Source organism: Anolis carolinensis, chromosome 5, assembly GCF_035594765.1.
Source record: "Anolis carolinensis isolate JA03-04 chromosome 5, rAnoCar3.1.pri, whole genome shotgun sequence".
Taxonomy (NCBI): domain Eukaryota; kingdom Metazoa; phylum Chordata; class Lepidosauria; order Squamata; family Dactyloidae; genus Anolis; species Anolis carolinensis.
In genome coordinates, this window is record NC_085845.1 from 132,828,672 (window position 1) to 132,843,534 (window position 14,863).

At 37.9% G+C, this 14,863-nt stretch overlaps 1 protein-coding gene across 2 annotated transcripts in view; it reads right to left on the minus strand.

The window, feature by feature from the left end:
- plxnb2 (plexin B2) overlaps positions 1 to 14,863 on the minus strand; it is a 398,065-nt gene that overhangs the window by 122,779 nt on the left and 260,423 nt on the right. For both annotated transcript variants that reach the window (XM_062982295.1, XM_062982296.1), the window contains 3 exons: positions 4,391 to 5,489; positions 3,034 to 3,216; positions 1,604 to 1,726 (listed from right to left, as the gene is read on the minus strand). In XM_062982295.1, coding sequence (XP_062838365.1) covers positions 1,604 to 1,726; positions 3,034 to 3,216; positions 4,391 to 5,476 — 1,392 coding nt within the window. In that variant the 5' untranslated portion in view covers positions 5,477 to 5,489. The remainder of the gene's footprint in view (positions 1 to 1,603; positions 1,727 to 3,033; positions 3,217 to 4,390; positions 5,490 to 14,863) is intronic.

Genomic DNA, 14,863 nt, shown 5'->3' on the forward strand with positions numbered 1-14,863 from the left:
ACAATACATCTAAAGCAAGGTAGGTATGGTGAAACTCAGATATAACTGCTGATACCTAACCTGAAATCCGAAACATACTTAAAAAGAGATTTAATATTTCAAAGTGAATACGTTTAGAATTTTAATATCATTTTTCATAACATTTGCCAATGTTAAATTCCTGTAATATCCTCCTCTAAGCAATTTAATATTGAAGAAATATGTCTTAGTCATATGATAAAAACATTCATTTTATCATCTTGGAACTCGGAAGCATTAGAAAACACATAATTCACTAAAATTATAATTAAATTTAATGATTGCAAAAATATTTAGGATAATCCATTTCAAATTTTGATTATAATAGTCATGTTTCCCCACTAAAAAAGCTCCCATTGATAATTATTAATGTTTTGAATTGCAGAACAGAAAGAAGAACTGAGCCTGCATATACAAAACAAGTAAGAAGAATGAAAACTATCTGCAAATTTGTTTTCAAAAAGGAAGATAACAGTGAAGCTGGGAGTAACCATACATGTGTCAGCATAATATAAAACAAAGACAATCAAGACAGTGGCAGGTGAAGGATTAAGTATTTCCTGATCACTATATAATATTAGGGAATGGGGTTATGATAGATATGAGCTTCAAAGGACAGTTTTGAGCTATTTATTGCTTATTTATTCAGAGAAGTTTCCCATATCAGTTCTAATACTTTCTCTGTGCGATATCTGTTTGCTCTTCTGAGCCATTTTCTTGTTTCTTATCTGGGTGCTTCCAATAATCTTTTCTAGCACAATAACTGCTGGGGGTTTTGGTGGGGAGGGTAGCAAAGAGATAGGTAATCCAATAGCAATATTATTACGGACCTATCTCTAATTCCACAAAAGAAGCTTATATTCTAGTGGCAGAACAGAGAGGAATCAAATTACCACAATTATTCATCTAGAAGTCCAGCGATTAATATGCTGGATATGCACTAAGGCTGTTTATCTCCTGGTGAGTTTTTGTTTTTACAAAAATGTCATTAAATCCTCCTCCTCCATCTTTCTCTTCTTTGCTGGTCATGGGTGAGGTTTTATAGAATACAGATGGGAGAAAAATAAATATAATATTTGTTCCATGTCATTTTCCAGAACTAAATAGGATGTGAAAAATGCAGGTGCATGTGTGAAGTCCCTCTTCCCACATTCCTCAGTATAGGACTTGCTATTCTTTATTGTCTCAAACTTTGTCTGCCTACACCATGAGAACTCTCCTTTTCTGTCTCTCTCCTCTTTTGGCCAATATACATCATACAGCTGATCTGGTCAATTTGTAGCATTCCAGGTGTTTGGGACCCCAATGCTCAGAAGTCTTAGCCAACTTGTCCAATGTTGGGAATTCTGAGAGCTGAAGCCCAAAACACTTGTTGGGCACAGGTTGTACAGGCCTGCCATTGAGCATCAATCATTAACACCAATTAACTTCTGGAGGAGGAGGGATGAACAACTTTCAACTCAAGCGACAAAATCTGTGCATTGCTGCAGTTTACACTTAGCATTATACTAAATTGTCCTTCAGACACAACCTAAGAAATGTAACACAGTCTTATTAAGTTATTAGTGTTAGATCATATATTTACCTTGTTTGTGGTCATGACATATAAGTTTTCATGCGTAGCATCAAGAACCAGATCCCTCTGAATAGGCTTATTTTTTTCAATAAGAATACTAGCATACTCCTTTGCAGGATTAGACAAAGCCACCTGAAATGCATAATAACTATGTTATTCAAATCAACAAATAAACCGTGACCTACTTTTTGAAGTCTAAGAAGCTTTCTTGCAAGTGTTGCAGTGTTGTTGTTGTTGTTGATATTCAACGAGTGTTTTGACCAGCAAAGTTGGGAGAGGATACTTGTTGTACCTGCCTGGGAAACAATCCTCAGCAGGCTTTTGGTGTAGCGGATTGTTGCAAGGGGAATGGGAAGAGAGTACTAGTGGTAGGGCTACTGTTGTAGTTGATCAGTCCTATAAATAACAAAAACTGCATACAATTGCCTTACTTAGGAGTAAGTACAACTGAACACATGGAGAGGAATTCTAAGTATGCATCATGCTTGCAGATTCTTCATATTTCAAGTTGACTGGATTATCATGGATGGCAGAAGCAATTTGCCCTACATGTGATTCCCCTTGCTGCAAAGTTGGTAGATATATTACATTTTGTTTTGAAAACATTACACACACAACCTTCCAATTTATCTCCACAGCTGTTGTTTTGAAAGCGGAGGATCAGTTTAATAGGAGACCTTATAGGCCCCTTTGTATTCACTGACAAGGGTTTTACACATATTTTATTTCTTCACTTGATTTGATTTACTCCATTTTCATAACATTCATTTTTTATTCTGCCATTGTCGTCATGGTAGTCTAATTCTTCTTCAGTTGGTGATGGTTGTTATTTTGATACAGTGCATTGTGTTCTTTGATTGTTTTGTAAAATATGTATGGACAATGAGGCAAAATTAATAACAATATTGAGCACCCCCAGAACATTTCTGTGTCCCTCTAAAAGTCATCTGAATTTCAATGACTAAATAAATCACAAATACACCATTTGGGCCTAAATCCTATTGTTAATTTCAATTAGAACAGACCCAATGAATACATGGAATTGACAGAAATGTTAGATCTATCAAATTTCTGAGATTTAGAGTGGACATTCTTATTTATATTAGCCACTGGATGAAGGCCTAAAATATTTGAGAATGCCATCTTGGAAGGGTGAGCTTTGCTTGTAGAGTAAGTCACGACTATTCACACAAACTATGATTTTATCATATTCAGATAGGTTATGATTTTTATACTTATCTAAATGTTAATCTGATTTTCATAACACATTAAAATAATTATTGAGCTTTCTCTTCAAATTTTCTTCTTGAAAAGCTTTACTAATAATTTGTTTAGTTTAAAACTCAAATAAACGTATGTTTATAGTTGAATAATGATCACCATAATTTGTAATACAAAAATAATACATTTTTAAAAAATTTGACCACTGCAGACATTACCTTTAGAATTCTGCCATCCGAAGTTCCAACAAATACTACAGTCTTCCCATTCTCTACTGTAAAAGTAACTGCAGTCAAATTTATACCATCTTTTTTCAGTAATGGTTCTGCAGAAATGCCCTCTTTGCTCCCCAAAGGGTATGGTAAATGTTCAGAACCACATGGAAAGGTTTGGCTTGAATTCTAAGGAAAAAAAAGTCAAAACAGAAACAACAGATGATAATACTTGAATACTGAAACTAAGTTTCATCTGCAGACCACATTGCCTAGTCTACTTGACTGAGCACACACATGGTCAATGCCTTACCTAGGACCTTATCACATTGGGCTTTACTCCATTTCTATCAGTATGCACCCCATATTCTTTTAAGGATAGGATGAATACTGCATTCAGAAGGGATGCATACTGATTCCATCACACCCCATTCTTATGGTTTGAAAATACTGCACTCTGACTCATTACACTATGGAAGGCTGGCTCTTCCCAATTTGTTCAAATGGCTCCTTACATCCCCCCCTTAATATTGCACAGTGATGTAACCTGGAAGTCTCAAACTAACGTTTTCATGAGATTTCAGCTGACCAGATGCATACTGTTTTTTCAGATCACACATAAAAACAGTGCAGCAAAACCTTAGTAAATCAAAAAACATGTTTAGAATCCTGTGTGCAATTACTCAGTTTCTGCGACGTTTTGCAGATGGAATCAGAAGAATTGCTGATGTAATGGGGCAAATGTGATGTGATAGGATCCACCCGAATTGTGTTCAAAGAGTCTCAGAAATGGAGTAAAACCCATGTGATAAGGTCCCTGGTCTACAGAACTACCTAAACATAGGAAAACTACACTGTTCTGTAAGAGTGTCCTTAAGGACACACTTAATTTCAGGTGCAAGGAAAACCATAAACTTGTCACAAATACTCTGAAAATAAAATAATTTCATCCTGAATTTCTTAATTTGTATTTCCAAGTGTTTTTACGAATTTTAATCTTCCCTATTTGGGTCTTTCTAAAACAACAGCATGGGCAAATTTACATCTTGCTTCTGAAAGTGAGCAGTATAAAGATAAAAATAAAATGTTTTGCAAGCTGGAAGATTAATCTTAATATAGAGAAATGTGCTATATTATTACAAGAGACAAAGGGAAGATTGTAAATGATATGCAGAAATATGTCCGAAACCAATTACTCATGACCTCTGTTGAAGCTATAGTGGTTTCGCTCCTGGGCATTGGGCTTCATACTTCACAGAATGAAGATATGTACACAAAATATTACATAATTGCTCGCCCTTTCTTGACATCATGAGGATAAAGTTCATCTGAAGATATGTACACAGAATGGTTATTACGTTACCTGGTGAGATGCAGTAATACAGGGTGCCTGTTCTGTTCTAAATGGCTTGTAAAACACATCTCGATCATCCTTCATGTAGCATTTTTCCCGGTTTTGCTCCATCTTTTCATTTATTGCCTTCAAGGAAAACCTACACATGGCACATTCCAAGGAACCTTTCCCCATTCTCCTGAAGAGTCCAATAAGTATGGTGTCTGATAAAATTTCATTATCTTGTCCTGGAATCTGCACAGGTATGGAGGCATAGATGGCATTACTTTGATTGTAAGGTCCACTACCATCCTGACATTCCAAATCCATTTCAAAGTAGGAATGATAAGATTCATCATCTTTACAGAGACGCCCAATCAGTGTTCGGTTAATAGTGCCTGGATTATTATTTTGATTGAAAATAAAATACACAAATTTATTGTTTTCAAAGACATACAGAAACTGTTGTGAACTTGCAGATGGGTATGCCGACTTAATAGCTGCATGATCTGCATACAGTTCAAAAATCTCTCTATTATCTCCATTAAAAAGCTGCCGAGTGCTGATTATGACCCCGTTGTCATTTAGTCCATTTCCCTTTCCTACAAACATCATTCGACCTCTTTTCAAAGATGTGATCAACCCCACTGTGATGACATTCTCATCATTGCTGGCAACAAATGATTTTTCTCCACTGCCATTCTCATAGTAAGTTGTGTTGGCAATGTTCTCCAGCTCTCTGATGGAACATATGCCTTTAAACAAGCTCCCACAAACCACAATTTTTCTCTCTTGCATATCCAGCAAAAGTATCTTGTTGTAATTGTCAGTCATTTTTGCTTCAGTGCACTGGTTTTCATCAATGGGAGGTGTGCACTTTTTGTTATCCAAATGTGGTCCAGTTGATACTTCCTCCACTGATGGATAGGGTTTCAAGTCTTTTGTGAGTTGATACAGGGTGTTCAGTGCTCCTAAATAGACTGTCCCCGTTTCATGGTTCACTGTCAGGTGACTCAGTTCTGTCTTACTCTGGAATGAATCCCAGTTCTTAGACTTTAATCCACAGGTAACACAAGAATAGCTCAGAATGCTCAGTGTCCAAATCCATACAGCCATTTCTGTTCAATACCTGAAAGGTAAAAAGAGATATATTACAGATCAGCTAAAATAGAATAAATATATTCTGAAGATGATAGCATCTAAAAGAAGTAATTCAAGGAGAGCGTGCCCCAATACAGAATGCACAGAACATTTCAACCATAAGCCAAAATAAAGTAGTTTAGTAAGGCCCAGAGCAGATGGGCATTCAATGTGATATGGCTGACAAAATTATCACTTTTCATCCAATTTGTTTGTTTTAAGCTTTTGCTCCAAGATGACCTTGTTCCTTCCCAACAGCGCAGGATACACTAAGCAAACATGAGGCAGAGCAGAACCAGAAATACAGAAAAACAAGAGGCAGGAGGTAGAGGTTACTTTCTAACTGAAAACTTTGACATCTTTGCCAATTTGAACTGCTGTATACATTTATAATCTGCTATTTTAACTGCTGCTTACATTTATAATCTGCCACTCTAAAACAGTGCATTTTTTCATGGATGCTTCCAGTAGTTTTTTAAAAAATGAAGCAATTACCCATCCCAACTTCGTAAAGCAACAGTATAAAATTAGCAATAAAAAGACCAACAGGTTGTAAAGTACTATCACTGTGTCTAGTTAGACTGACAACTGGTACACTGTTTAAAAGACAAGTCTCTTAAATTGTTATGGATGTCAGTATAGATCACAGTAAGATTTAAAATTTGCATTATTTAACAAAATAATTTGGGAATGTTTAGAATGTTAATCTTGAGTAAGATCAAGATAATTATCTCTGATCACACTCTTTGTATGCGTATTAATCACATGAATACCATACAAGATGTTGAAAATCTCATGAATAGGCTGTCAAGGACTGTGTTTCTCTTTGGAATTGCTGCATTCGAAATAGAAACCTTTTGCTTATGAAACTTGTCAAAGCCAGTATCCGTGAGCTTTTCTAGGCTATAGATATGACTTGTGAAAAAAAGGAGAAATTTGTACCCTTGGCCTCATAATTGTCAATTAGGTATCTAGTAGCTGGGAACAGAACTATCTAGGATAGGGTTGCCATAACAAATGACAATCCTAACTCCATATCTCTCTCACTCTTTCTGCATCTCCAAAATGAAATACAGTATCAGCATACTGAAGAACTGGTATAATCATATTGCATTTTTCACTAATGGCAGTTAACTCTTTTTTGTAAATTGCCAATTATGTGAGGAAGGTAAGGGAAATTTTACAGGGTATGAAAACATAAAACACAAAACTGCTTTTTTCTTTATTTCTTATAAAGTTCAATTCTGTTGAAAGCATTCTGCATGCAAATGTTGATATTTTGCTCCTGATACTATCAACACCAAACGTGAAGCAAGATGTAAAAACTGCACAAATCAACCCAGTAACTGATGGGTGGGGAAACACCGAATAAAATATTAGCTTTCTAGTCCCTCAAGACATTTTTCAAAATATCTATTTGTTGAGACGATTAAAGTGCATCTATTGACACCATTTCTTTTCTTTTTTATAAAAGAAGCTTTGAGGAATTTCCTCCCAAAAGGCTAATGGTTTCACAGCTGTGTAATTAATTCCTAACAGAAATAAAATAAATGTGTGCAAAATTAAAAGACTTTTTCTCCAACCTTTCTTTCTAAGAATCAGAGCCAAATGAAATATGATAGAAGACAACTAAGTTGGTTTGGAAATGTCCCCAACCATACAAAAAGATAAGAGAGGATTATGATTTGGTGGAAAAGATGAGGGAGACACATGACTGGTATATCCCTTTCTGGGATGGTCCTTCTCTTCTACCATGCTTATAGCTTCAGGGAGGCCACATGTGTAGTGATGTGGAAGCAAGAGGAAACCCCCTTAGCCAGCCAAATGAGCTGAATTAACCCTGGAGGTCAATGGGATTACAGGTATCATACCCAGATCTTCTCTCAGATAAGAGATATGATTGTGGGGAGGTGGCCTTTTCTCATCCCTGTGGCTTATCTTTCTCCAGCCTAGCTTCTCTTATCTCAGTTGAGGACATTACTGTAACCAGAGAACCGCTTGTTTGAGAAGTGTCCAGAGAGAAAACATGTATTTTGCTAGTAACATATAAGCAGTAAAACCAGGATAATCCAGGTCAGCTATTATATTTGGCTATAAACTGTGTGACCCTCTGGATGTTGGATAGCAACTCCACTCAGTGCTGTCTTACAGACCAAGAGTGAGGGATTATGAGAACTACAGGTCAGCATCTGAAGAGCCCATGGTTTATATACCTGCACTGTATTCAGACTAGCTATATTTTTCCTACTTTATATCATTTTATATGTTTAATTTACACATTTAAAATGTCATTCTCTGCTCCCAAAAGGCCTTGTAACAAAATAAAATCATGATACTGCTTAAGATTTTGGTTACAATTATTTTTCATTCACACATTAACAGTGTTAGTTGTCTTGAATAATTTCTTCTGTCGCTTCTCTGAGGTTTTTCTACAGTTTTGACACCTGCTTCTGTTGTTCTGATGTCTTCCTACATCAATAATTACTTGAGCCCCAGCTGGTTTTTTACTAAGCTCTAATATACAATCAATAAGGCCGATTAATGAACTCACAAGCAACAGCATACTGTGGAGTACACACACCTTCAGAAGCAACCAATACTCTACCAGCTATTACCGAACACTAATTCAATATGCATGCAAGCCTGGCAGATGGCACACAGGCAGCTGTGCCCATATTAAAAACAGAAGAAACAAAATTGCTGAAGCATTGGTTGCAGAGGTGGGGAAAGAGTCTTATTTCCATTTTAAAATTGAAGAAGACAAATTAAAGTATGAGTTGAAGAGACTTGTTTGCAATAGGATTTCATGAACTTTGGCTTGTGGATTCCCTGAATTAAAGTACAGGTTGAACATCCCTTATGGGGATCTGAAATACTTCCAAAACCAAGACTGTCAACATGAGAACAGTACAGTAGAATTTTGCTTATCTAACATAAATGGGCCGACAGAATGTTGGATAAGTGAAAATGTTGGATAATAAGAAGGGATTAAGGAAAAGCCTATTTTCCTTAATTCCTCCTTGCAGGCCGGATGCTGTGTCCAATGGGAAAAGTCTGTGCCGGCTGCGTCTTGCCCCTCCCAGCAGGCATCCGCTGCGCACTGTTGTCTACAGAAATAGCTGCAGATCCAGGTGGGAGGCACACTGCATTGGATAATGAAGAACATTAGATGAGTGAAGGTTGGATAAGCGAGACTCTACTGTATACGCTGAACCTAAAAGAACTAGGAAACAACATGTTACAAGTAAAGATGTTGCTTGAAAGACTAACATTGTTTAGGCGTTAATGTCATTTCTTTGCATTGGGGATTTGGGAGTTTTTCTATTTTTAAGTGATTTTAAAAGAAAGAATTAAAAATATGTTTATAATGTGAATAGTAAGCAATGTTAGTTGGTGCTGTTGTTTTGTGCCTACAAGTGGCCCTAAGGCAACAGGGTTTTCTTGGTACGATTTGCTCAGAGTCGGCTTGCCTTTGCCTTCCTCTGGGGCTGAGAGAGTGCAATGTGCACAAGGTCACCCAGTGGGTTTTCATGGCTGAAGAGAGATTCAAAACTTAGTGTGCAGAGTTGTTGGCCAATGTTCAAATCACACCGCACTGGTTCCATGATGTTACCTGTTACTCACAAGCAATGAGAAATATTTTTAAATTTTAAATTTCCAAATGATACCCACAAAGTTAAGAACATATAGTTAAATAGAAAGTATGTTCTTATCATACTTTTTCAAAAGGATATAAGATATTTTGGTATTTTAAAAAATGAATTTCTGGCAATGTTTGCTCTTGATTATAGAAAAGAATCTTTCTTTCTTTCTTTCTTTCTTTCTTTCTTCTTTCTTTCTTTCTTTCTTTCTTTCTTTCTTAGGAGAGAGGGATTAGGCTATGAGGCTTCTTAAGTACAGACCTATCCCCTTGGGTGAGAGGAATGGAGAGAAGCAACTCATGGTAGGCCTGCAAAACCCAATTTATTATTCTAGGGGGAAATAACAGGAAGACTTCATATGATCCAACATTCTTATTCCACTCATTAATCACATAGGCTTCTATAGCTGACATGACGTGGAAAGGTTTTGGAAAGCTCAAAGGAAGTTCAAGCCAGACCCAAAATCTCCAGACCAGCAAAGACAAATGCCAGGCCCCCAGAAACCACATTTTAAAATTTGAAAGAAAGAAAAAACAACCCAAGAGCAGAACTGCTTTGCGGGTGGGGATAAACATCATGAAGTGCCAAAGGCAGAGTGTGGAACTGTAAGGGAGAGAGGAGGGGAAGAAGAGAGGGAAGGGAACCTGGTTATTGGTGCCAGAACAGAAGTCTAAGTTGGCAAGAAAGCAAACTGCTTGGTGGGAGGTAGGCACAAACTGCTGGAGTCATCAGCTCCACTGGCTAATGAGACCAAAAAAGTCAATATCCAATCTTCAGAAAAGTTTCAGGCGAGAAAGGGAAAGTCATGTGCCCGTGCCCAGAGACCATATTGACATTTCTAACAGCCCAGTAATTCTGCTCCTTGCTGGCAGCAGTTGCTGCATTTATGTCCAGATACATAACTGAGGGTAAGTGGCAGGGCACATTGCTTCCCTTGAGGTCTCCAACCAAGCAGCTGAACAGGAAAAGACTTAAAACCAAGCTGCTGAAGGAGAAAAGCTATAAAGGCTCTGATTTAAGGAGAGCAACCAGACAAGCAGGCAGACATGCCAGACATGACTATAGTCCAGCTGCACTGAGCAAACTTCTTATATCCTTAGACAAAGAATTGTTCCTGATATTTCAGATACCCCAACAACAAGACTGAAAACATTTGTTAGCAGAGGGACATAACAACAGATTTCAACCAACCAATCAACCAAAGAGAGCACTGAAAAGACAGAAGAAACGTACTGTCTTTCAAACCAGCTCAAACACACTTTTTCAGCTCAAACACACTTTTTCTAAACAGAAAAGGTGTGTTTGAACATTCCCTTCAGAAATTGAACCCAACCCTCCAGGAGGAAGATCAATTCAAAGCCGACAGACATAAAGGTCAGTCAGCCTCAGCAGTCCACAGTTCATGTGGAGAAGGGGGTCAGGGAAGAAGACAGATGCAAATTCAGGAATCAACACAACTAGCTTTTGCATTTGAAAAATGCATGTAGGAGACATCATCACTGTTTCTCTGCAATAGAGACCACATATCTATGCCTTTGTCTCTCTATCTCTCCTTGACCTGTATTATGAAATTTCAAGGCAGTGCATAAGAACATCAATTTAGACAGATTAACACAATTTTAAACAATAAAAACAATTTAAACTAATTAAAAACATTTTACACTATTGAACAATTTAAAAACACAGTTGAAATCAAAACAATTAAAAACACATGCACACATTTTTTCGAATCAATCACTTATAATCCAAAGGCTTTAAGAAACAGCCTTATTTTACTTGGCACCAAAATAAAGTGAGTGCTAAGACCAATCAGGTCTCCAGAAGGAAAGCCTTCCACAACTAGGGGGGTGCAGTTTAAAAGGCTTCCTTCTCATGGCTTCACCAGTATGACATGGAGGAGGCTCCCCCAGTTGGTACCAACCCTTGTGAAAAGTAGCCCTTTGATTTTTACAAGCTGTTTATCAGATTTAAATGACCTAAAAGCACTATGAACTCAGAAAAGACATGTATTGAAAGCAAGTGTAATTCTTTTCAGACCAATATGATATGGAATCTATATGGTATCCCAGTCAGCATGGACTACTTCATGTGTTTTACAATGGCTGCAGTGTTCAAATCATCTTCAAGAGAAGTTCCATATTGTCATGTGTTTTCAATCATTTCTGACTTATGGTGATTCTATCACAGTTTTTTTCTGGGCTGGAAGTGTGTAGTCTGATCAAGCTGACCCAGTGAGTTTCCATGGTCAAGTGAGAAATTGAACCCTGGTCTCCAGAGTCGTAGTACACTCTTGAAACCACTACAACATGTTTTGTTCTTTTAGAATAGTCTAATTGGAAGTACACAAACTACTATGTCTATGCCACCTCTGTCCCAGGAAAGTCAATAGATGGCAGACCAGTCAAGGGTGACCTCAAATACTCTGAGCCATGGAACCAATTGGGCCTCTACTAACAAAGCTATATACTTGTTTCCCTCAAGATAATCATATCCAATAAAGGTTTCTGGGCCTAAGGACGACCTTTCCAAAGACTCCATCAGGTTATTGGCACTTATCTAACCCAATAGGGCATCCAGACCCTGGCGCAGTAACTATACAGCCCTAGATAAGTTTGATAACAAGACAATGTAGAGGCGAATGCCACCAGTCAAACGCTGCTGCAAAAGACAAAAAGCATATATAAAAGCCATGACAAAAGAGATGATGCAGCTTTGGACAGAATTTGCATGCGATAATACATACACTCATGTATTTGCACGTGTGTAAAAATTTCAAAATAGTCATGTTTGAAACAGAAATACAATACATTTTGCTATCGTTGAAATGACTGTGAGCAGAAGACCTCTGTGCTAATTTTGGACTTTCATAGCTCACATTTTCCCTTCTTATTATTTTTCTTCTTAAACCCTAACTGGGAATGGATAGTCTTTTAAACAAAGGATGCCTTCAAACATGTAGAGCACATGGCCATTTTAGTATTATACCATGTATATCTCATGCACAAATAATCTGGCTAATGTGTGAGACAGGGCAATAGCATTTTTTTCCTTTACTGAGTTCTCTGAGGCCCCTTCTACACAGCTGTAGAAAATCCACATTGAACTGGATTATATGGCAGTATGGTCACAAATAATCCAGTTCAAAGTAGATATTGTGGAATATCTGACTTGATATTATGGGTTATATGGATGTGTGGAAAGGCCCATAGTGAGATTTGCACTAGAGATTACCAAGGCTATTCCTTGTACTGTACTCTCAATACAATCCTACTGCCAGCATGCTGTCAGGATGGAGCCCAACGGATCCAAGACGGAAGTGGCTGTCTGTCCCAGCAGCGTGTTGACGGTGAGCTAGGTCGGGGGAAAAGCCTGCCTGATTAGGTGGTAAATGCCATTTGCATCTGAGGCCCGTTCCACACAGTTGTATAAAATCCACATTAAACTACATTGAATGGCAGTGTGGACTCAGACAACCCATTTCAAAGGAGATGTTGTGGATTATCTGCCTTGATATTCTGGGTTATATGGCTGTGTGGAAGAACCCTGAGATGGTGTGTGAGGAGGTCATTTGAAATGGAATAATGTGCAGACGTGCTTTCGAATGACAATTCATTAAGTCAGCAGCAGGTTCTGGAATCTTGCATTGGGTAGAATAACTGCCATGACCAAATTCTTCATATGTCATAAGAGGGCATCCCATATGTTTAAGATGAAACACTAGAAGTGGAGCTGTGTCCAAAGGGACAAAGGATAGTAGAGCCAGATTTTCTCATCCTTTGCCCCGATGCCTTAAACCAATATTTCTTTTCCAGCCATATTTAAACCCCACGTCCCAGAGAAGCACAAGTCCAGGGTTTGCTCTAAGAAATTTCACAGAACTGTGAACTATAAAGTGTCTTTGACACAGGCCCTTATTAACTATGCAGACCTTTTCAGCACCAATCTCAAGCTGTGTATATTCTTTTTTCTTCTCTCCCAAACTATCAAGCCCCGTCTCTTGCCCAGTGCATCTGTTGGGATTAATTGAATTGCAAAGCACTTTTTCCTGAGAAACCTTGTCTTTTCCTGCCCCCATTCATGACCTGCAGGGGTTGCTGTGACTTATTTAAAATTCAGTTTAAGCTAATTCTTTTTCATACAAAAGTAAACTCTTGAAGGTATTTTGAAAAGTCTCCACTTCAAGATAAAGTTATAGAATAAAATATTCAGCATGCTTGTTCTGAGATGGGGCTGAATTTCAAAACAGGAAACAGCAATAATCATTCTTGGTGCCTCCTTTCCAAAGAACACATACATATTCAGACATCAAGTAACTGAAATAGTACCTGTCTGTAAAGTATTTTAAAGACACAGTAGTTGCACTGTATTGCAAACACTTAGTACAAAGCTTCATTTTTAACTTTAGGTGGGGGGAGGGGCAGGAAGTTGCATAGTAAGTGAACTAATTCCACTGACTCAAATTGAGTTCTAACCATGAAGCAATTGTTTTCAAATGACAAGGTCACTGTGCTTTTCTTTTTCTCACTGCACAACTTTTAGAGAGTCAGGAAAATAATTACATTTTTTAAAAAAATACTAGGTAAACCTGATAATTACACAGCGCCACACTGAAGTGAATATTAAAGAACTTTAATGCATCTCTTCTCGGTAATAGAGGGAAAATGTACCAGGAAGAGCCAGACACCTAGGCTTTAAGAAATGATGCTAAAGTCATGTTCAAGTTGCTGGAACAAAAGCAGTTCATGACATGTTCATCATCAGGAGGTTCATATTTATTCAAAAGAAAATGGTTGATTTTGTGAAATGTGTCAGTGTATACACAAAGGGCAAGGAGGCAAAAACTGGGGGAAAAGGCTGAAATATATTATTTCAGTCATTCTTTGGTGTCATATTTGTCTGTTCCAGTCAGGCGTTTCTTAGGTGGTAGACAGACTTAGTAGGAAACATGAAAGAACAATAGAATGGGGAAATGGTTGTTACTTAATGCAGATCTTTTTTGTACTATACAATTAATTGCACTTAAACTTACACGAATTCCTGAATTACTTTGCTTTTTTCATATAATAAATATAATAATATATAACATAAATAATATAATGTTTTGTGCATTCTTTGGGCCCTTCACACTACATTATGGCATCATCATCATAATCATAATTGTTAATATTTTATTTATACCAGCGGTTCTCAACATGTGGGTACCCAGGTGTTTTGGCCTACAACTTCCATTAATCCCAGCCAGTTTACCAGCTGTTAGGATTTCTGGAAGTTGAAGGCCAAAACTTCTGGGGACCCACAAGTTGAGAACCACTGCCCGATCACCTTCCTCTCCACCTTCCCATTGAAGCCACACCCAGGCTTGAAATGTTTGTGTCCTCTGCCCACCTCCCCACTGAAGCCTCATCCTGACTCCTTTCTTTGGGCCCTTCCACACAGCTGTATAACCCAGAATATCAAGGCAGATAACCCACAATATCTGCTTTGAATTGGGCTATCTGAACCCACACTGCCATATAGTCCAGTTCAATGTGGATTTTATACTGCTGTGTAGATGAGGGCTTTGTCTTTCCCTTCCCTAACTTCACACCAGGAGCCCCCAGATGGCGTGGTGGACTAAGTGACTTGAAGGTTGGGTTGCTGACCTGAAAGCTGCCAGGTTCGAATCCCACCCGGGGAGAGTGTGGATGAGCTCCATCTATCAGCTCCAGCTCCATGCGGGGAC